The following is a 20,538-nucleotide window of genomic DNA, read 5'->3' as shown; positions in this document are numbered from 1 at the left end:
GCCTGCAGATCTGGCAGCCCCTCACCCCTCCCTTGTGGAGTGTTCCCTCAGCCTCCTCTCCCTCGGGAGTCCTCCGGGCAGCTGTTGCTACCGCCCCTGGTCACTGAGCTGCCCCACTCCCTGTCCCAAAGAGAGTTGCCTCCTCACACTGCCCCACAGGGGCCTGGGGCTCATCCGTCCATTCCCAACAGCAAAGGCTGGTGGACTCTGGCTAGGCTACATCACCCATTTCCTTGCTTATCCCAAGGCCGCCTCAGCTCCTCAGCGCCTCAGCTCCTGGCAACCAGCACTCCCTCGCCAGCCCCAGAGGCATCATTCGCCTGCACAGCTTGTAGCCAGGGCTGCTGCAACAAACAGCTGTGCAAGCCTTTGGGAAGCAGAAACGCAAGAAGGCATCAGAGGAGGGAGGGAAGGAAAGAAGGAGAGAGGCCAGTGTTGTCCGCAGCACCCTGACCATCATCCAAGGCACCCCAGGGTGCCACAGCACACTGGTTGAAAACCACTGCTCTAAACTAAGAAGTCCCAAGTGTTGCATCCAGTCCCAAGTCAGCTCCATTCGATCTTCCCTCTCTCAACTGTCCCCTGGCAGCAGCTATCCCTGCACAGCAGGGGGTCAGACTGGATGACCCTCGGGGTCCCTTCCACCTCTATAATTCTATGATTGAGCTCATAGAAGCAGAAGGAAGCAGTGTCACTCCATCAGCTCTGCCTCTCCTTAAGCCGCTTCCATTCCAGCAGGCCATTTTTAGAACTTTGTAAACTAAGCTGAGTTCGAGTCTTTCCTCCCACCCCTTCCCACACAAGAAAAAGAAATCGCTTTCCTTTGGTGTCATGTTTTTAAGATTGCAACCTTGAGAGCAGGGAAGGTTATTCTCCATAAGCCACTCCAGGTGACCTTTTACATTCGAAGAGGGAACTAAAAATGCTTCAAACAAAATGCAAGTCTGAGCGTGCAAATTTCCTAGTGACCATTTTCAGTGGGATTAATTATTGCAGCAGTGTGGCTGAGTGGCTAACCAAAGGTCATCACAAAAATAACAAGCAGGAAGGGAGGAGGAAGTGTAAGCAGTTGGTTGGTTTTCTAAAATATAAGGCATATATCAAGTGTCTAAATAAATAATGACTGACGTACTAACGGATTAGTATTTATGCATTCTTACGGTCTGGATCCAATGCAGTAAGGGAAACAGTCAGTGAAGTTGGAGGGGCGGCCCTGAATTTTGCCTCTAGCCATTGCTTTTCCCCTGTAGCCCCTCCCAGAAGACATTTCAAACCCCACCCCGAAACCCAGGGCTCATTTCTAACTTTGGAGCTGGAGCGAGGGATATGTGGTTCTGAGGTTGGAGAGCCACGGGGTTCAGCTCTCCCCCGAGACCAAATCCTTATCCAGTGGAAATGACATCCACACCTGCTGCTCAGACAGCTGCCCAGTGTTAATCAACCCTCCAAGACGCAGCTCAGCCCCTAAATGGCAGCACCGACAGATTAACTTGCAAGTCTGTGCTCAGGGACGCTGTTTGAACGCAGCCCAAACCTCCAGGATGCAGAGTGATTCTCAATTACGCTCCAGGGCCTCTCGCCAAACAGGCCCAGGGTCACACCTTGCAAGCATGGCAGCTGACCCCACTGCCTGCATGTGCAATATTGCAAGGAAACAATGCCAGGTGCCATTTGGTGGCAACAACTACAGGAAGGGGCAGGGGAAAAGGGAGGGAGAGGGCAGTGCCAAGAGATGCAGAGACTTCCAGCAGGGATGAGAAACCTATGACCCCCTAGATACTGCCACGCTAGAACTCCCATCATCCATGACCACCCACTGGCCTTGCTGGCTGGGACTGATGGGCACTGGAGTCCAGCAATGGCTGGAGGGCAGCAGGTTCCCCATCCCTGGCATGAAGCAAGCTTTAATATGGTGCCCACGGACCCCAGGTGAAGAAGAGGGCCCTTGAGAAACTGGACAGCAGTCCAGATCCAAACACGAATCCGGTTCCATGGCTTGCCAGGCCCCGTTCAGGCTAAGAAATGAGGAATGCCATGGAAGGAGATGGCACTCTTTGCTCTTAGGTGGCAGCATGGAGCCAAGTCCTCGGCCAGGTGGTGGGCGACAGGAGAGCTGGCCAGGAGGAGGAACGTGAAATAGCACGGGTTGGTGGCTGAGCTGAGATTTGCTCAATGGGTGGAGACAAGTTCTTTCCCACTCCCCATCCCAGCAGGAGAGCAGCAACATGGAACCAGGATCCAGCCAGTCAAAGAGACACCTGCAGGAAAAGGACAGAAGCAGGAATGAGGCAGACCAGGCTCCTTGGGGGACACAAGTCTCTTCTTCCCATACTCCATATTAGAACATCTGAGGGTTAACATCTTCACTATGATCCCAATGTCCCACTGCTGGTCAGCCACTACTAGTTCCAACTAGTACATGTCATAAGGGACGCGGGTGGCACTGTGGGTTAAACCACAGAGCCTAGAACTTGCCAATCAGAAGGTCGGCGGTTTGAATCCCTTGCGATGGGGTGAGCTCCCATTGCTCGGTCCCTGCTCCTCCCAACCTAGCAGTTCAAAGTGCAAGTAGATAAATAGGTACCGCTCCGGTGGAAAGGTAAACGGTGTTTCCGTGTGCTGCTCTGGTTCGCCAGAAGTGGCTTAGTCATGCTGGCCACATGACCCGGAAGCTGTAAGCCAGCTCCCTTGGCCAATAAAACGAGATGAGCGCCGCAACCCCAGAGTCGGTCACAACTGGGCCTAATGGTCAGGGGTCCCTTTACCTTTACCTTAAATCTCATAAGGAATTTTTGCACCTGCTCACATGGAACTGCAGCTGCCATTCTGCTGCTCGTTCAGCCCAGTTTGGAGGAATCCTTCCTTTTAATGTTCCAACCACCCTGAACGAATGAAGCCTTCACCCTCATCCCAAACTGGAACAAGAACCTAAGCCCCTCGTTGCTGTTTGCTCATCTGCATCTTGTCTTGCTAACCTCAGCCTTCAAACTACTGTTCCTTACTGTTAATGTGTTAGCACATATGGGGACATGATGTATTTTCACACAGTGACAACCACCCAAGATGCTGCTGTTGGCAGGCAAGTTCACATTAGAATGTGAACCAAACTGAATTCCTCCCCCATCCCTGGCTCCTATGAATTTAACAGTAGTTTAGGGGCAGAACTATAGGTGCCACCAAAAACAGAGCAGTTGTGCTTCCTCCCTCTCCTCTCTATCCCATTGGGATTATAGCAGGGACACAGGTGGTGCTGTGGTCTAAACCACTGAGCCTCTTGGGCTTGCCGATCGGAAGGTCGGCAGTTCAAATCCATGCGAAGGGGCGAGCTCCCGTTGCTCTGTCTCAGCTCCTGCCAACCTAGCAGTTTGAAAGCATACCAATGCAAGTAGATAAATAGGTACCGCTGCGGAAGGAAGGCAAACAGCATTTCCATGTGCTCTGGCACTCATCACAGTGTCACATTGTGCCAGAAGCGGTTTAGTCATGCTGGCCACATGACCCAGAAAGCTGTCTGTGGACAAATGTCAGTTCCCTCGGCCTGAAAAGTGAGATGAGTGCCACACCCCATAGTCGCCTTTGACTGGGCTTAACCATCCAGGGGTCCTTTCCCTTTACCTTGGGATTATAGCAATGCAAAAATATGCAATATCGCCACACTGCAAATTCCCCTAACATAGTCTAGCTCCACAGCATTAGGTGACATTGGGAAAGGACTGTCTCTTACAGAAGAACATGTTCAGTTCCTCAGTTCAATCCCCAGCATCTCCTGGTGGAGAAGTCCATGTGGAGAAAGACTTATCTACATGGACCAATGTTCTGACTCTGAATAAGACAGCTTGCTAAGTTCCACATCATCTATGTTTGGTCTCCTGATCTGTAACCAGTAGACACTTTCAGCAACTGCGCTTCAGATTCAGTCGCATTCCACAGGCAAAGTTTCATATGTGGACAGACGCAGGGCAAAAACATTTTAATAAATAGAGCAAAATGTACGTACTGTGCAACTTATATGCAAAACAATAAGAAAACATGGAATTGCAAGCACCAAGGTAAAGGTAAATGTACCCCTGCCCATACGGGCCAGTCTTGCCAGACTCTAGGGTTGTGCGCTCATCTCACTCTATAGGCCGGGAGCCAGCGCTGTCCGAAGACACTTCCGGGTCACGTGGCCAGCGTGACAAGCTGCATCTGGCGAGCCAACGCAGCACACGGAACGCCGTTTACCTTCCCGCTGGTAAGCGGTCCCTATTTATCTACTTGCACCCGAAGGTGCTTTTGAACTGCTAGGTTGGCAGGCGCTGGGACCGAACAACGGGAGCGCACCCCGACGCGGGGATTCGAACCGCCGACCTTTCGATCGGCAAGTCCTAGGCGCTGAGGCTTTAACCCACAGCGCCACCCGCGTCCCAAAACACCAAAACAACCTCAATTATCACAATTAAGACTTATTGAGGGGAAAGGACTCTTGCATTTATGAGTGGTGATTTTAAAGGAGGTTTTTCTTCCATATTAGCAAATGTGACCATTTGTTCCAGATTGCAAAAAAAGGGGACCACCACCAAGTTATCTGTCTGGCCCAACCAAAGGTGTAGACATGTTCTTCTTTGTCCTGCACAACAACCAGAAAATGATTTCAAACAAAATCCAGGTACGTGCCTCTGTGTGTGTGTGTGTGTGTGTGTGTGTGTGTGTGTGTATACACTCAATGATACATTTTTTTAAACCACTATGCAGACATGCCTGGTAGAAAGAAGACCAGAGCAATCCCCACCACCATTGCCTCACTCTACACGGGGCTGCCCTTGAGACTGACCCAGAAACTCCAGCAGGTGCAGAATACCGCGGTGAGACTCCTTACGGGGTCCTCGCTGCGGGATCACATTCACCCGGTGCTATACCAGCTGCACTGGCTCCCGGTGGAGTACAGGATCAGGTTTAAGGTGCTGGTTTTAATCTTCAAAGCCCTATACGGCCTAGGACCCTCGTACCTATGGGACCACCTCTCCTGGTATGTCCCATGGAGGACCTTACGGTCTTCAAACAAAAACATCTTGGAGGTCCCGGACCACAGGGAGGTTAGGCTGGCTTCAACCAGAGCCAGGGCTTTTTCGGTTGTGGCGCCGATCTGGTGGAACGCTCTGTCACAAGAGACCAGGGCCCTGCAGGACTTGACATCTTTCTGCAGGGCCTGCAAGACAGAGCTGTTCCACCAGGTCTTTGGCCAAGGCACAGTCTGACCCCCTCCTTTGGTAATCCTCACAGAACTCTAGCCCAATGGTTGCCATTGATTTGATTCTGAATTGATTTTAGAATGAATTGATTTTAGAATGCTGTGTTACTTTTATTGTTGTTAGCCGCTCTGAGCCCGGCTTCGGCTGGGGAGGGCAGGATATAAATAATTTTTTTTATTATTATGATTATTATTCTGCATCTCCTTGCAGGAAGACTCCATCGCCAGCTTCTCCAGGCCTCACTTGGCTACTGAAGTTTGAGAAGCCACACGCTCAACCATCAGACCAGGGTGATGGTGGAGGAGACATGTGCTCTCACCTGGGTGAGCAGGACCTTCTCTGTTCCTCCAGAAGCACCTCCATCCTCCGGGGCTGTCATGAGCTGCATTCATCTTCAGATGTTTGCGATGACACGTATCTTCTGGGCGGCTCCACCAGGTATGCATATGAGAGCCCCACCATGATCTGCCAGAGAAGAGGAGTGGGTCAGCACAGTGTGGCTGGGGAGAGGAGGGAGGAGGAAGGAGGGAGGGTCTCACTGTGGCCCCAGAATGCAGTTCCACAGCCAGGCCACTGGGCACTCACCATGAGGAGACTCAGCAGACCCATCATCACCCCCAGCATGATGTCCAAGTTGTTGGTCAAGCCTCCAGCCCACAGAGGCCCAAGGATGGTGGCCACGCCCCCTACAGAGCGACGGAGACCCTGACTGAACCCTGTGGAAGAAGAAGAAAGCATATTAAAGAATATTTATCAGTGTCTTCAGTCCCACCCCAAAAGGCTCCCATATCAATTTTTTTAAAGACCCTTGGCTTGCTTTGGGGTGCAACTTCAATGCCCGGATCAGCCTTGTTTCCCCACAAAATACAGTATTATCTGGACTAAACTTGGAGGAAGAACCTGAAATCTGTCAGAGGGCAGCAATGGACACCACCTCTAACTGTGCTGGGAAATATCTTTGTGAACTTATAATTAAGCATAACCTTTTGCTATGGTCAAGGGGATCAAGAGGGTTATTTTATCTCCCCCAGAGGATTTACTAGCACCATAGATTATATCCTAACATCTAATAAGGTGCCAATTAACAGAGATACCTTCAGGATAATTCCCAGAGCTGAAAGTGACCACTTTCCACTTGAGTTATCTCTGACATCGTTCGTTTCTCCTGCCTTTCCTAAATTATTGGACAAAACGAACTATCTGATACTTGGAAACAGAAGGTTAAAATGGAACGCACAGGTCCAAGAAAAAATGATTCAGATCCTGGATTCCCATGGATTTGCTTTATTAAAGGGGAAAACATTGATAGAAACAGAAAACTTTATGAGAACATAATCAACCGAATGCGCCCACTGATGACCACAACTAGTGTGATAAAAAAACAAAAAGTTTAAAAGACAGACTTGGTTTGATAAGGATTTTTTTTTTAGCAAATCATTCCCTGTCATCAGGCTTACAATAAAAAGACACAGCACAAAAGGAAAATAGACAGGAGGAGGAGGAGGAAATGAGCTCGAGTGCCCGTTCTTTGTTACAAATTCCATTTGGGTTGTGTGTTTGCTTCATCTAAAGTCCTGGCTGCTCCTTCAGCCTGCTGTGCCTCAGACAACTCTCCATGTCAACCAACCGCAAGCAGTGGCAAAGACAGAACTGCAATTTCACTTCCGTTACTTGACAAGCCAACAAGCGCACAGCGAGGCAGACAGAGCAAACCCAGGCGAGTCATTCTCCCAAGCCTGGAAGGATGTTGCAACAATGCTTTGCTGCTCTCAGGAGTGGGAGGTGTCGAGAAGCAGAACATTTTTCTTTTTAAAGAAAAAAAGGAAATCAGGCCACAGAGCAATCCAACACCAGCCAACAAACAAGCCTTGCAAACAAAGGCTGGAGAGGGCAAATGCCGCACACAGTAACTGGACCCAGGAAAGCGCAGCCTGATCAGGAAGCGAATAATAGCCTGGGAAACTGAAATCCTGGTAGAAATAAGACACTCTGCCCTCTGGTAGCCACGCCAGAGGGAGAGATGCTAGACCTTTTGAGATAGTTCACCTGGACCAATCTATCCCCGAGATGGCTTTAGACACAATATGAAGCTTTCAGCGAGCAGGTGGTTGTGTTCCTGTATCGGCAGAGTTCTGCTTTGATGCCACCTGTCCAGACAGCTATCAGGAGGGTCACAAGGGTCATGTAGCCCAAGCCCCCCACAATGCAGGAATTGCAATTCTGGTGCATAGCAGTTAAGGTACCTTGGATCAAACAACACTGGAACTATTTAGCCACTGAATGCTAGAATTTAAGGAATAGTTCCTTTCTCCCCACCCCCAAGAAACCATGATGATCCTGTAATTATCCAATGCTCTGAGCGCTGAAAGATTCCTTCTCCAGCACAAAGAGTGTGTGGCTACCTTTGTAGGAAGGCGTGGAGCACGCACAGATAAATCTTCTTTGAAAGTAGATGATGCAAAACTAGAGGAGAAAGACTAGAGGAGGGAGAAAGGTTGTTTTCTGCTGCTCCAGAGAAGCGGACACGGAGCAATGGATCCAAACTACAAGAAAGAAGATTCCACCTAAACATTAGGAAGAACTTCCTGACAGTAAGAGCTGTTCGACAGTGGAATTTGCTGCCAAGGAGTGTGGTGGAGTCTCCGTCTTTGGAGGTCTTTAAGCAGAGGCTTGACAACCATATGTCAGGAGTGCTCTGATGGTGTTTCCTGCTTGGCAGGGGGTTGGACTCGATGGCCCTTGTGGTCTATTCCAACTCTATGATTCTATGATTCTAAGTACACATCAATGTGTACACAGGTGTGCACATGGCTCAGTACAAACATGCAGCAGAACATGAGTTGAGCCTTGAGGTGTCAAGCATGGGACTGCATTAGTTCAGGTTGAAGGAAGAGAATGCCAGTTCTGAACACTCCCTGCAAGCTATAAAATTAGATTAATAGGGTGAGATTCTATTCCCAGTTATCTTGGTCCATTATTGTTTCCTTTACGCAGTATTTGTTTTCTAACTACACACACACGAGCTTTAAAAACAGTGGCATTCCCACCTACAGCCTGAAGTGACACAGTTCTAACACACCTCACTTGTTGGACTGGTCATGTTGGGCGGATCCCCAATTATTGTCTTCCAAAGAAATTACAGTCTTACCGTGGGTTACAGACGCTTCAGGTTGCACGTTTTCGGGTTACGGACGCGCCGAAACCCAGAAGTACTGGAACGGGTTACTTCCGGGTTTCAGTGCTCACACATATGCAGAAACGCTAAATTGCACTTTGCACATGCACAGAAGCACCGAATCTCGACCCGCACGTGCGCAGACGCTGCGCTGTGGGTTGCGAATGTGCCTCCTGCATGGATCACGTTCGCAACCCAAGCGTCCACTGTACTCTATTCCGAACTTTAAAATTTGAGACACAGCCTTACCTTGTGTTCTCTCGGCTGTGACTTTAGAAAAGAGCGACACTTGGGAGACTGCAACAAAGGGAAGGCCCAGGACTTGCAGGAAAACGCCCACGACCAACTCTGTAAGGAGGATGGTAAAGGTACCTGGAAGAAGCAAAACACACAGAAGTCAGTAAGGAGGAGGAGCGAGGTGATGGAGAGCAACAAGGGGTGATCTGTACATGCGAGTTGACCACTGAGGGTGAAAGGCATTTCCTCCCATCGCCTCCAGTGGAAGGTTTTCGATGGAGCTCACTTAAACACAGAGAGGGGGCAGGGATCAGCTTGTGCACACATGCCCGTCCCTTGTCTGTGTGAACTGGAGAAAACAAGGAGCTGTCCGATGCGATTGCCATAAGATCTGCAATTCACATATGCATGGCATCACCACTTTCATGCTGCAGCCATGCGCCGCACAGGGAAAGATGCCCGGGCTATGTCTGAACAGGCCTTGCACCAAAGCAACCTTGCGCCCTTTTGAATGGTGAGGTGTAACATCAGGCACAGCCGTTGCATTCCAAGTCGCATGGGCAAGAATTAAACCTATGGATTTTGCATCAGAGGATGCTCGTTCACCTCCCAGTGTCAGGTGCATGAACCAAAGACCAAAGTCACACGGTTGGTGAACTGAAGGCTAAGGTGAGCTGTATTTTTACACCTCCAGGGAAGATGGAATTACATCTGCCTCTCTCACACAAGTCAAAGGGTTTTATGCCCTCCCCAAAGCCCACATTAAAGATCTGAGGCAGTCAAGTCGTGCATCCACAGCAGTGGCCAGAGGAGGAACGACCGCTGGGAGGAGCACAGAGAGAAGAAACGCCATCATGCATCTGCAGCAGCACAAGTAGACCCCTCCCTCTGCCCCAGCTGCAACAAAACATGTCTCTCCCGTATAATAATAATAATAATAATTTATTATTTATACCCCGCCCATCTGGCTGGGCCTCCCCAGCCACTCTGGGCGGCTTCCATAAAAACCAAAAATACAGTAAAATATCACACGTTAAAAACTTCCCTGAACAGTGCTGCCTTAAGATGTCTTCTGAATGTCAGGTAGTTGTTTATCGCTTTGACATCTGCTGGAAGGGCGTTCCACAGGGTGGGCGCCACTACCGAGAAGGCCCTCTGCCTGGTTCCCTGTAGCTTTGCTTCTCGCAATGAGGGAACAGCCAGAAGGCCCTCGGCGCTGGACCTCAGCGTCCGGGCAGAATGATGGGGGTGGAGACGCTCCTTCAGGTATACTGGACTGAGGCCATTTAGGGCTTTAAAGGTCAGCACCAACACTTTGAATTGTGCTCGGAAACGTACTGGAAGCCAATGTAGGTCTTTCAAGACCGGTGTTATATGGTCTCGGCGGCCGCCCCCAGTCACCAGTCTAGCTGCCGCATTCTGGATTAGTTGTAGTTTCCAAGTCACCTTCAAAGGTAGCCCCACATAGAGTGCATTGCAGTAGTCCAAGCAGGAGATAACCAGAGCATGCACCACTCTGGTGAGACAGTCCGCAGGCAGATAGGGTCTCAGCCTACGTACCAGATGGAGCTGGTAAACAGCTGCCCTGGACACAGATTTGACCTGTGCCTCCATGGACAGCTGTGAGTCCAAAATGACTCCCAGACTGCGCACCTGGTCCTTCAGGGGCACAGTTACCCCATTCAGGACCAGGGAATCCTCCACACCTGCCCGCCTCCTGTCCCCCAAAAACAGTACTTCTGTCTTGTCAGGATTCAACCTCAATCTGTTAGCCGCCATCCATCCTCCAACCGCCTCCAGACACTCACACAGGACCTTCACCGCCCTCACTGGTTCTGATTTAAAAGAGAGGTAGAGCTGGGTATCATCCGCATACTGATGAACACCCAGCCCAAACCTCCTGATGATCTCTCCCAGTGGCTGCATGTAAATGTTGAAAAGCATGGGGGAGAGGACAGAACCCTGAGGCACCCCACAAGTGAGAGCCCAGGGGTCTGAACACTCACCCCCCACCACCACTTTCTGAACACGGCCCAGGAGGAAGGAGCGGAACCACTGTATGACAGTGCCTCCAGCTCCCAGCCCCTGAAGACGGTCCAGAAGGATGTTATGGTCGATGGTATCAAAAGCTGCTGAGAGATCCAGCAGAACTAGGAAACAGCTCTCACCTTTGTCCCTAGCCCGCCGGAGATCATCAACCAGTGCGACCAAGGCAGTTTCAGTCCCATGATGAGGCCTGAATCCCGACTGGAAGGGATCCAAATGGTCCGCTTCTTCTAGGCGTGCCTGGAGTTGTTCGGCAACCGCTCGCTCAATCACCTTGCCCAAGAATGGAAGATTTGAGACTGGGTGATAGTTGGCCATCGTGGCCGCATCTTAAGATGGTTTTTTAAGAAGCGGTTTAATAACCGCCTCTTTCAGCGGGTCTGGGAAGGCTCCCTCACAGAGGGAAGCATTCACCACCCCACGAAGCCCATCGCCCAGTCCTTCCCGGCTAGCTTTTATAAGCAGGATGGGCAAGGATCCAGGAGACAGGTGGTTGGTTTCACTCGTCCAAGCAGCCTGTCCACATCCTCGGAGGTAACAGATTGGAATTGATCCCACTCAACTTGACTAGACAGGACTCTAGCACTCTCCCGCCCCAGCCCTGCTCCCACGGTGGAGTCTACCTCTTCCCGAATCTGAGCGATTTTATCTGCAAAAATTTTATCAGTCTCTACAGCCACAACAGGCACTGTAAATCTCCACCCCCAAAGGCACATTGTCTCCAGAGACAGATGGATGCCAGAAGAGGGTGGGGAGGCACAAAGAGATAAGAATTGGTTACCCAAACAAATAAACACATGTTTTATCATGTTGGGTTGGCGGCCAATGTTTTAGATCTGGGATGGGGAACCCTTTTTGAGGGCCGCATTCCCTTTTGGGTAGGCTTCTGAGGGCCAGATAGTAGTGGTGGGTGGGCCAGAGGCAAAAGTGGGCGGAGCATCTAAAGCAAATTTTACCATCTGCTTACGTATCCCTCTGGATACGGAAACTTCGGGATGCGAACGTGGCAAACCCTGGAAGTATTTTTCCGGGTTTCGCCAAGTGCGCATGTGCAGAAGCACTCTACGTGCCGCGCGCATACTCAGAAGCGCTAAACCATGCCACGCACATGCGCAGAAGCGGTCCTCCGGTTGCAAATTCCTCGGGATGCTGCCAGATCTCCAGAATGGATCAGGTTTGCAACCAGAGGTAGCACTGTAATCTGGTTTCTAAACACACACATACACCTTCCATCAAAACATGCAGGAAGCTTTTCAGCAGGGCCAGTGAGGGATGTCGGGTTTGGCCTAAAGAGAGTTTCAAGGTCGAGACAAAGATCTGGAGGGCAGCGCCAGGCTCCCAGGTCCACAGCCATAGAATTATAGCATTGTAGAGGTGGACGGGACGCCGAGGGGCATCTAGTCCAACCCCCGGCAAAGCAGGAATCTCAACACTCCTGGCTCTGGAACCACTTCTTAATGCTCTCCCAGTTCATTCCAGCTGCAGCATTTCCCAACTGCTGCATGGGAACTGGGAATTCTGGCAGAGCTGGCTTCCACTTCGCATAGGCATGGGGTTGATCAAGGATACCAGTTTCACCAAAGAGGATCAACAGGACCATGGAAGGACCTTGTTAGAAGCTCAGCAACGTTACCTCGGGGCCGAACCAGGAAGAACAGGCACCAAGCACAGGCTATGTTGCAGATGACCAGGCCAAGGACCAAGAGGATGCGGTCAGACAGGCGAGTGCTCAGGCAGCGGACCAGGAAGAAGCCAGCAATGACCTGAAGGCAGGGGGAGAGAAGACGGCCATTTTGAGCATCACAGACTTCTCACATGACTAGACATCAACGGTGCAATCCTATGCATTTCAACCAAGAAGGAGGCTGCGTACACCTTAAAGGCTTAACATATACAGCAGAACCATCATTTTCAAGACAACCTTCATCCCCAGGCCTGGCAAATCAAGAACTGTAGTTGACGATCTGATAGTCTTTACTTGGACTGCATTATTTTAACTCATGTCCAGCAACTCCTATGGTATGTCTATGCTGTAGGTTTTTTTACTTAAAAAAAAATTATTTTTCCTTTGTTGTTGTAAGTGTTCTCTCTGTTTTATAAAGTGAAGTAATAACTAAAAAATTCATTTAATATAAAATAAATAAAAAGAACAGTACTTTTTCACCATGACATATTGCAACATTTCTTATTGAAAATCCTTATTCCATTGTATTAGGTCTAATGATTTGCTTGGCATAATTCCGATTATTATTATTATTATTATTATGCCACTCATCTGACTGGGTTGCCCCAGACACTCTGGAGGGCTGCAAACAAAAACAGTAAAAACACAATACAGCAACAAACACTCCTTATTCTTTCATTTATATGTTTTTCTGTTACTCTTTCCAGGTGATTTTTCCTTCGTTTGCACTTATCCTGGTTTTAAATTCTTGATAGCCTGTTGCTATATGTGTCATAATATTTTCCCCCATACTAAAAATTCCTGTAAAGAGATGTTTTAAAAAAGAAACAGCCATGAGCATCTTGAATTTGGCTTGGAAACGGATTGTCGTCAACCAAAACCCAGCATTATATAACCCTGGATTCAAAGTCAGGCTGTCTTCAAGGGCAGACCCACGTACAGCAGTCAAGAGGTGCATATACCGCCCACAAAAATAGCTAAGCCTTAGTTATCAGTTTATCAGACACTTGGTGAAAATGAATCATGGCAGGGAGTGGGAGATCTATGAAAGTAGGGATGAAGAACTGGATCTGGCTGATGGACTGATACCTTACTCCCGGTAGCCAACTTTGGCAATGTCATAATGACGACAGGTGACCCAATTTTGCCGGGGGTTAAAGGAGGTTGCCATAACCAGACTGTCAATCAGCAGTAACAGCACCTTCCTTTGAAGCTGCTCTTCCAGCACCTATTTGCCTTCAAAGGTATAAGCACCAGTCAGGACCGCAGTACCTCAAGGACCACCTCTTCCCACACGAACCATCCCAGACTCTGTACCATCTGAGGCCCTTCTTCGTGTGCCTCCTCCACGAGAGGTCTGGAGGTCAGCAATACGAGAACAGGGCCTTTTCTGCAGTGGCTCCCCGTTTGTGGAATGCTCTCCCCAGGGAGGTTCGCCTAGCGCCTTCATTACAGTCATACCTCATGTTACGTCCGCTTCATGTTATGTTCTTTCAGGTTACGTCCCGCGGCAACCCGGAAGTACCAGAAAGGGTTACTTCCAGGTTTCACCACTTGCACATGCGCAGAAGCACAAAATGATGTCATACACATGCGCAGAAGTGGCAAATCACTACCCGCGCGTGCGCAGATGCGCCACTGCGGGTTGCGCTCTTTTCATGTTGCAAATGGGCTTCCGGAACAGGTCCCATTCACAACCAGAGGTACCACTGTATATATTTTTAGGTGCCAGTTGAAAACATTCCTCTTCTACCAGGCCTTTGGTGGATTAATATCTTACAGCCTTTTAAACATATCTGTGGGAAGGTGTGGGAACAATTATTTTTGTTGTTGTTTTGGTTTAATTGTTTGCTTGTGTTTTATCTTGGATTTTATTCTGTGAACTGCCCTGATATCTTCTGATGAGGTATATGAATTTAATGAATGGATGAATAAATTCAGCTGTCACGGGGGGGACCCCTTCAAAGTCCTTTTGGAGGAAGTGGCTTAAAGCAAAACAGCTTTCCCCAAAAAGAGAAAATATGTCCTCTTTGCTACACTGAGTTTTCAATGATTAGGACACTAGATACTAGCTTCCCTCTCTAGTATCACTAACCAGATGAGTAACCAGGGCTAGATACCTCTTCCCACGCCACCCCGAGACTGGAAAGGGGTGGCTTGTGGTAAATAACCTTATCACATTTTCTCTCAAAGTTAACAGGTTCGGAGGTTTGCATACAGTTTAAAAGCCTGCCCAACCTGTTTAACCAGTGGCAACAGTTGGATAAATTGGGCAGGGATCACGCTTACACACAAATATACACATTGCAGAAACTGACATCCCCCTCAAAATCAACTTTCCGTTCTGAAGAAGTCAGACAAAGTCACATTTTAAGGAGGGAGGAAGAAAGTACCCAGAGGGATACTCTCACCTTGGTCCCTCGTCTGAGGGCTCTTTGCCATAGGTCTTGGCACTCACCTCCACACCGCAGAGGAAATACATGATGCTGTTCTCCAGCTCCCCAAAATTCAAGAACTTCTGGGTGATTGGGGTCACCATTGTCTAGAGGAAGAAAATGTACGTGAGCATCCAGGAGCATAGGGGAAACCAATGGCCCCCCTTATGTTCCACCACCACACTAAATGGCCTCGGCCCAGTATACCTGAAGGAGCATCTCCACCTCCATCATTCAGCCCAGACACTGAGGTCCAGCTTTGAGGGCCTTCTGGCGGTTCCCTCCCTGCGAGAAGTGAGGCAACAGGGAACCAGGCACAGGGACTTATTGGTAGTGGTGCCCGCCCTGTAGAACACCCTCCCAGCAGATGTCAAGGAAATAAACAACTATCTGACTTTTAGAAGACATCTGAAGGCAGCCCTGTTTAGGGAAGTTTTTAATGTTTGGTTTTTTTTATCGTGTTTTTAATGTTCTGTTGGGAGCCACCCAGAGTGGCTGGGAAAACCAAGGCAGATGGTTGCGGCATAAATAATAAATTACTACTACTACTACTCCTGCCAACCTAGCAGTTCAAAAGCACGTCAAAGTGCAAGTAGATAAATAGGTAAACGGCGTTTCCGTGTGTTTCTCTGGTTCGCCAGGAGCGGCTTAGTCATGCTGGCCACATGACCCGGAAGCTGTATGCCAGCTCCCTAGGCCAATAAAGCGAGATGAGCGCCGCAACCCCAGAGTCGGCCACAACTGGACCTAAGGTCAGGGGTCCCTTTACCTTTACTACTACTACTACTACTAAAGAGACGTAGGAAATGGGGATCTGGGAGATGGCTTTTTCTGGGGCAGCTCCTAAGCTGTGGCGCCCCCTCCCCTTCTTTGGCAATCACTCGTAGCCGAGTAAGATTGTCTTCCATAAACACGGTTTTAACAATGAGTCCGTAAGTGTCTGTGGGTGTACCTAACATCTTCACTGTACAGCTTTCGTCATCTGCTGAAGATGTTCCTCTTTTCTCTGGCCTTTGACGCCTATAGATTAGGACCCACCCTATTCTTTTGACCTCATTGCTTGGCACCGATTTTAATTTTGCGTTACAAATTGCTCCAAATCCAGCTGGGAGGACTTGAGGTGCAGGGCGGGAAACAAAACAAATACCAGCAACAAAGACATAATGAGAAATAATTGGTGCTTCCCAAAGGGATAAGTAGTGTGAGAACCAGCCAGGAAGGGAGAGGGACAATCTATACAATGAGCATGGGATTTGCCTGAGCATGCAACGCGTCAAAAATATCACCTACCTCTAGGGCGGTTTGATTGAAGAGCGTAATGAACTGGGCTGTCAGCAGAACCACCACCTCTTCCCTCAGGTACTCTGCAATGACAAATCTCGTTGAGGCACAAAAGAGCCAAAAGAACGCTGGATGGGACATTATTTCATTTCACTTTTAATTAGTATACCACCTTTTTCTATTACTGTACCACAAGGTGGTTCACAAGTTGAAGAAACAACAAAGATTGCACACCTCACAACAATCTGATCCGATACAAAAAAAAAGTCACAATAAAAACTTAACTTTAAAATAAACAACTAATATAAAATGAAACAATATTCAATCATCCATTAGAATATAATAGTTAACAGTAAAGTTAAGTATCAGCAAATAATAATTAAACAGTTTACACTTAACAATAAAGCATTGTTAAGCAGTAATCAATAAAAAATAATGGCAGGTCACAATGCATAAAATACGATGAAACATACAAAGGCAGGTAAAAGGATCAAACTGAGAAACAAGGACTTGTAAAATTATTTTTTAAATAAACTTAACTTTAACTTTAACTTTGCCCCTGCCTGCCTCCCATTTTGTCCTTTCCTTGGAAGATGCTCTATTCTCAAGGCCCTCTTCTGCCATGAGAGCTACTATGTCCCCACCAGAACATTTGGAAATTGGTTAGCTTGTTTTATGAGATGGTGATGGGGGGAAAAGTTGAGGCAGCATCCTCCAACATGCCAACTGTCTGAACTTGCAGACCAGAAAAGGGAGGCTCAGCTCTAGCCTTCTCCATGTGCCTTCTTGTCGGGCAAGCTTTGGATCAGAGATTGAGAACTTCGGGTCCAGGGATCAGATGTGGCCATGGACCAGGGCCCCGGGGCTCTCCCCCAAGCCGTGTGTCTTGCTTTTTAATCTTTAATGATTTATTATTTATTATGTTTTCATATATGCTGGAACCTTGCCAACAAAGGTCCGTATAGTTAAAGCTATGGTTTTCCCAGTAGTGATGTATGGAAGTGAGAGCTGGACCATCAAGAAGGCTGATCGCCGAAGAATTGATGGTTTTGAATTCTGGTGCTGGAGGAGACTCTTGAGAGTCCCATGGATTGCAAGAAGATCAAACCTCTCCATTCTGAAGGAAATCAGCCCTGAGTGCTCACTGGAAGGACAGATCCTGAAGCTGAGCTCCAATACTTTGGCCACCTCATGAGAAGAGAAGACTCCCTGGAAAAGACCCTGATGTTGGGAAAGATAGAGGGCACAAGGAGAAGGGGATGACAGAGGACGAGATGGTGGGACAGTGTTCTCGAAGCTATGAACATGAGTTTGACCAAGGTGCGGGAGGCAATGGAAGACAAGAGTGCCTGGCGTGCTCTGGTCCAGGGGGTCACGAAGAGTCGGACACGACTAAACGACTAAACAACAACAACAACAACAAATATGCTGGAAGCCACCCAGAGTGGCTGGGAAAACCCAGTCAGATGAGTGAGGTACAAATAAATTTTATTATTATTACTACCACCTGCAGTGAGGGCAGAGAGAGGAGGGTAGACGCTAGTCTACTGCAGAAAGGTAAAAGCCCCACCCACTGCTCCTCCCACTTTTGCCTCTGGCCCCGCCCACCACTGCCATGTGGCCCCTGCGAGGCTGCCTGGAAGGGAATGTGGTCCCCTGTCTTTGATGGCCCCATACCCACCACAGAAGAGAGCTCACCTGTCATGGAGCTGAAATTATAGGCGGGAGTCTTCTCCAAAGAGGCTTCTTCATCAGCCAAGTGCCCATTGGGCACATACCGAACCTCGTCACCCGAAACAGCTTCCCGATGCTCCGTGGAGGTGCTGCCGTAGCTGCTGCTCTCCGCTGCCTCCTCGTGTTGCACAAGAGGCTTCTCCTCCTCCTCTTCCACAGCGTCCCGCACAGCCGCCGCCGGGGCCTTTGAGGAGTGCCCCAACGACGGCGGCGGCAGATCGTAGTACAGCGTCGCAACAATGATCTGCAGAAGCAGCCACACCATGCACATGAAGATCTGAAGGAATGGAGGAAAGAAAAGCCTGAGCATGAGTGCATCGCCCAGAGCATTCATTTGTCAAATTTATGTGCTACCCTTCACTGGAGGATCACAGGTTGGTTTGCTACAACAACAAGCTTCCCCCCTCCCTTTTTTTTTGTAATGCACACAATATCTTTTTTCTGTTTTGTTTTCTATTTCTTGTTTCTTCTTATGTGCACTTGCAGTTCCGTACTTTCTATGGACTCAGTTACATTTGTAAAGAAACACTGATTTGAATGTGCTATAAAATGCAACACCAGATGGTGCCAGAGAGCAGGAAATTTTAAAACACGGTTTTCCATAGAGATTTTATTCCTTTTGTTATAACAGTCTAATTTCTGACTTATTTATAGCGTTTTCCCCCCTGTGTCTGGATCCACCCTTTTTTCAATAAAGAATATATATATATTTAAAAGGACACAGGGACTTACAGCTAGCCTGCTGGATCAGGCCAAGGGCCCATCTATTCCAGCATCCTGATGATTGTGGGAAACCAGTGAGCAGGATTTGAGCACAAGAACACTCTCCTCTCCTGTGGTTTCCAGGAACTGGGATACTTCAGAAGCATGGCTGCCTCCAACTGTGGAAGCAGAGCATAGCCATTGTGGCTAGGAGCCATCAATAGCCTTCTCCGCCTCCATGAATTTCTCTACTCCTCTGTTAAAGCCATTCAAGCTGGTGGTCATCACTGCCTCCTGGAGGACCGAGTGCCATAGTTCCAGCAATGTGCTGCATGGAGAACTAATTTCATTTATCTGCCCTGAAACTTTGAATGTCCCCCAGTTCTAGTAAAAAATAAAAATAAAAATTGATTTTTTGGATTATTTAAAATTTTATTTATTTATTTTGACTGCATCAGATCAACACAGCTACCCAGTTCTAGTGTTCGGAGAGAGGAAGAAAAGCATCTCAGCGTCCTCTTTCTCTATGCCACGTATAATTTTGCAAACTTCCAGCTAGAACAATATTAAGGTGAAAAGATACTGATAACTCGTTTGCTAACAGCTCAAGACTACAAGGACACTTCCACGAAGTCTATTACAAACTGGGGTTTTAAAAGCCTTATTTATAGCTGCATCAGAATAAATGCACTCACTAAGTCTGGATTCTCAGAGAGGAAGCAGATCTGTTGGGACTTTGCAGCTGCCTGGAGATTATTTTTGCACCTTATTTAATGACACAGTCGGCACATTCCATCCAAATATGATTTCATCTAGTGCTGGTTTTGATTATACGAGTCTTTGATCCCCTGTTTCTGTCTTATGTTGGAATACTGCCACTTTGCCTCTTTTGTACAAGATCTTTCTGATATATTTTTCCCTTTATCTTTCATCTCTTTACTTGACACCTGACCAGGCTCAAATGCTTTTCTTTTTCTCTTTTGTTGAATTCTTGCAATGCTCTGCCAGCCTTGTCACACATTGAATGAAATAATAATTAAAAAGTTGAATAGTTGGGGGCAAGTGGCCGATTCTTCCCCTCCAGTGTTTTCCAGCCACAGAGTCAGAGCATAACCATTCTGACTTTCCTTCAGCCTCTTACAAAGACAAATAACTCCTCCCAAAGTTAGACTGGGTGTATTTGCACCAGAATTTGGCAGGAATAAAGTGTTAGAATTCCTGCTCTATGACTGCAGTCATAGGATTTTTGTCTTTCACATGACGGTGTATGTTTTGACTCCACAGAGTGGGAAGTGACAAAGACAGGATGTTTGTGTTACTGTGTTCCGTGAATAGTCCCTATTGTCCTTTGCTCTTTTTCTCTTTGCTCTCTGCTGCTAGAGAGAGAGGGAGCCATGTTGCAGTGCTCCGTGTGTGCTTATATGTAAATAAAGTAGATTAGCCAAAATGCTGAGGTCTGTTACGCAAGCTGCAAAGACTCTGTGGATCCCTAACTGTGCCAGTATCTGTTGGCATCAGTTGCTGTGATGCTCGGGCTGAAGAAAGCTTTTGAAGCTCCCGAACGAAAGACCAGGAGGGAGAGAACATGCCAGTCGGGCATGTGTCTCTGCCAGGGTCCTACTCGAGTGTAGGACAAGCTGCTGACATAAAGTGGTGGGAACTGCACTACTTTGGGACTATTCTGATACATTTAAATGATCCCACACACAGGAGAACACCCTGCACATAGAAGTCTAGTGTACCAGGGACAACGGTTCCAACCCAGTCCTTTAGCCGATTCGCTTGATTTTCCAATCGCAGGGACGTCTTCCTTTTCCACCCTACCTGCAATTTGAAAAGGCGTTGCCCATCCTGCCCAATCCACCAAACAGCCATGTGCAGGGGCGGCGCATCCTGTTTTGTCGCTTGAGGAGAAATGTGCAAAGCCCCCGCTGCTACCAGCATTGCACAGCGGTTGCCCGCAAAGTGCTGGCAGCAGCGCCAACTTTCGGCGAGGTTTCCTTTGCAAGTTCT

General features: G+C 48.2%; 1 protein-coding gene across 2 annotated transcripts in view; it reads right to left on the bottom strand.

Annotated features, from left to right (window-relative positions):
- Positions 1 to 817: 817 nt before the first annotated feature.
- Positions 818 to 20,538, bottom strand: part of LOC114598048 (major facilitator superfamily domain-containing protein 8-like) — a 30,854-nt gene continuing 11,133 nt past the window's right edge. Inside the window, exons 6-13 of one of the 2 annotated variants that reach the window (XR_003706957.2) lie at positions 17,788 to 18,100; positions 16,099 to 16,172; positions 14,832 to 14,915; positions 12,323 to 12,452; positions 8,656 to 8,778; positions 5,817 to 5,947; positions 5,551 to 5,696; positions 818 to 2,258 (exon numbers count right to left, since the gene is read on the bottom strand). Coding sequence is in view for 1 of the 2 variants with exons in the window: in XM_028731688.2 (XP_028587521.2) it covers positions 5,607 to 5,696; positions 5,817 to 5,947; positions 8,656 to 8,778; positions 12,323 to 12,452; positions 14,832 to 14,915; positions 16,099 to 16,172; positions 17,788 to 18,100 (945 nt within the window). In the remaining variant the exon portion in view is untranslated. Of the gene's footprint in view, positions 2,259 to 4,431; positions 5,697 to 5,816; positions 5,948 to 8,655; positions 8,779 to 12,322; positions 12,453 to 14,831; positions 14,916 to 16,098; positions 16,173 to 17,787; positions 18,101 to 20,538 lie in introns of those variants that run through there. The other variant, XM_028731688.2, reaches the window with a different exon arrangement.

This window comes from Podarcis muralis, chromosome 6 (genome assembly GCF_964188315.1).
Source record: "Podarcis muralis chromosome 6, rPodMur119.hap1.1, whole genome shotgun sequence".
Taxonomy (NCBI): domain Eukaryota; kingdom Metazoa; phylum Chordata; class Lepidosauria; order Squamata; family Lacertidae; genus Podarcis; species Podarcis muralis.
Note: the sequence above shows the minus strand (reverse complement) of the source record. Positions and strands in the feature narration are given on the sequence as shown.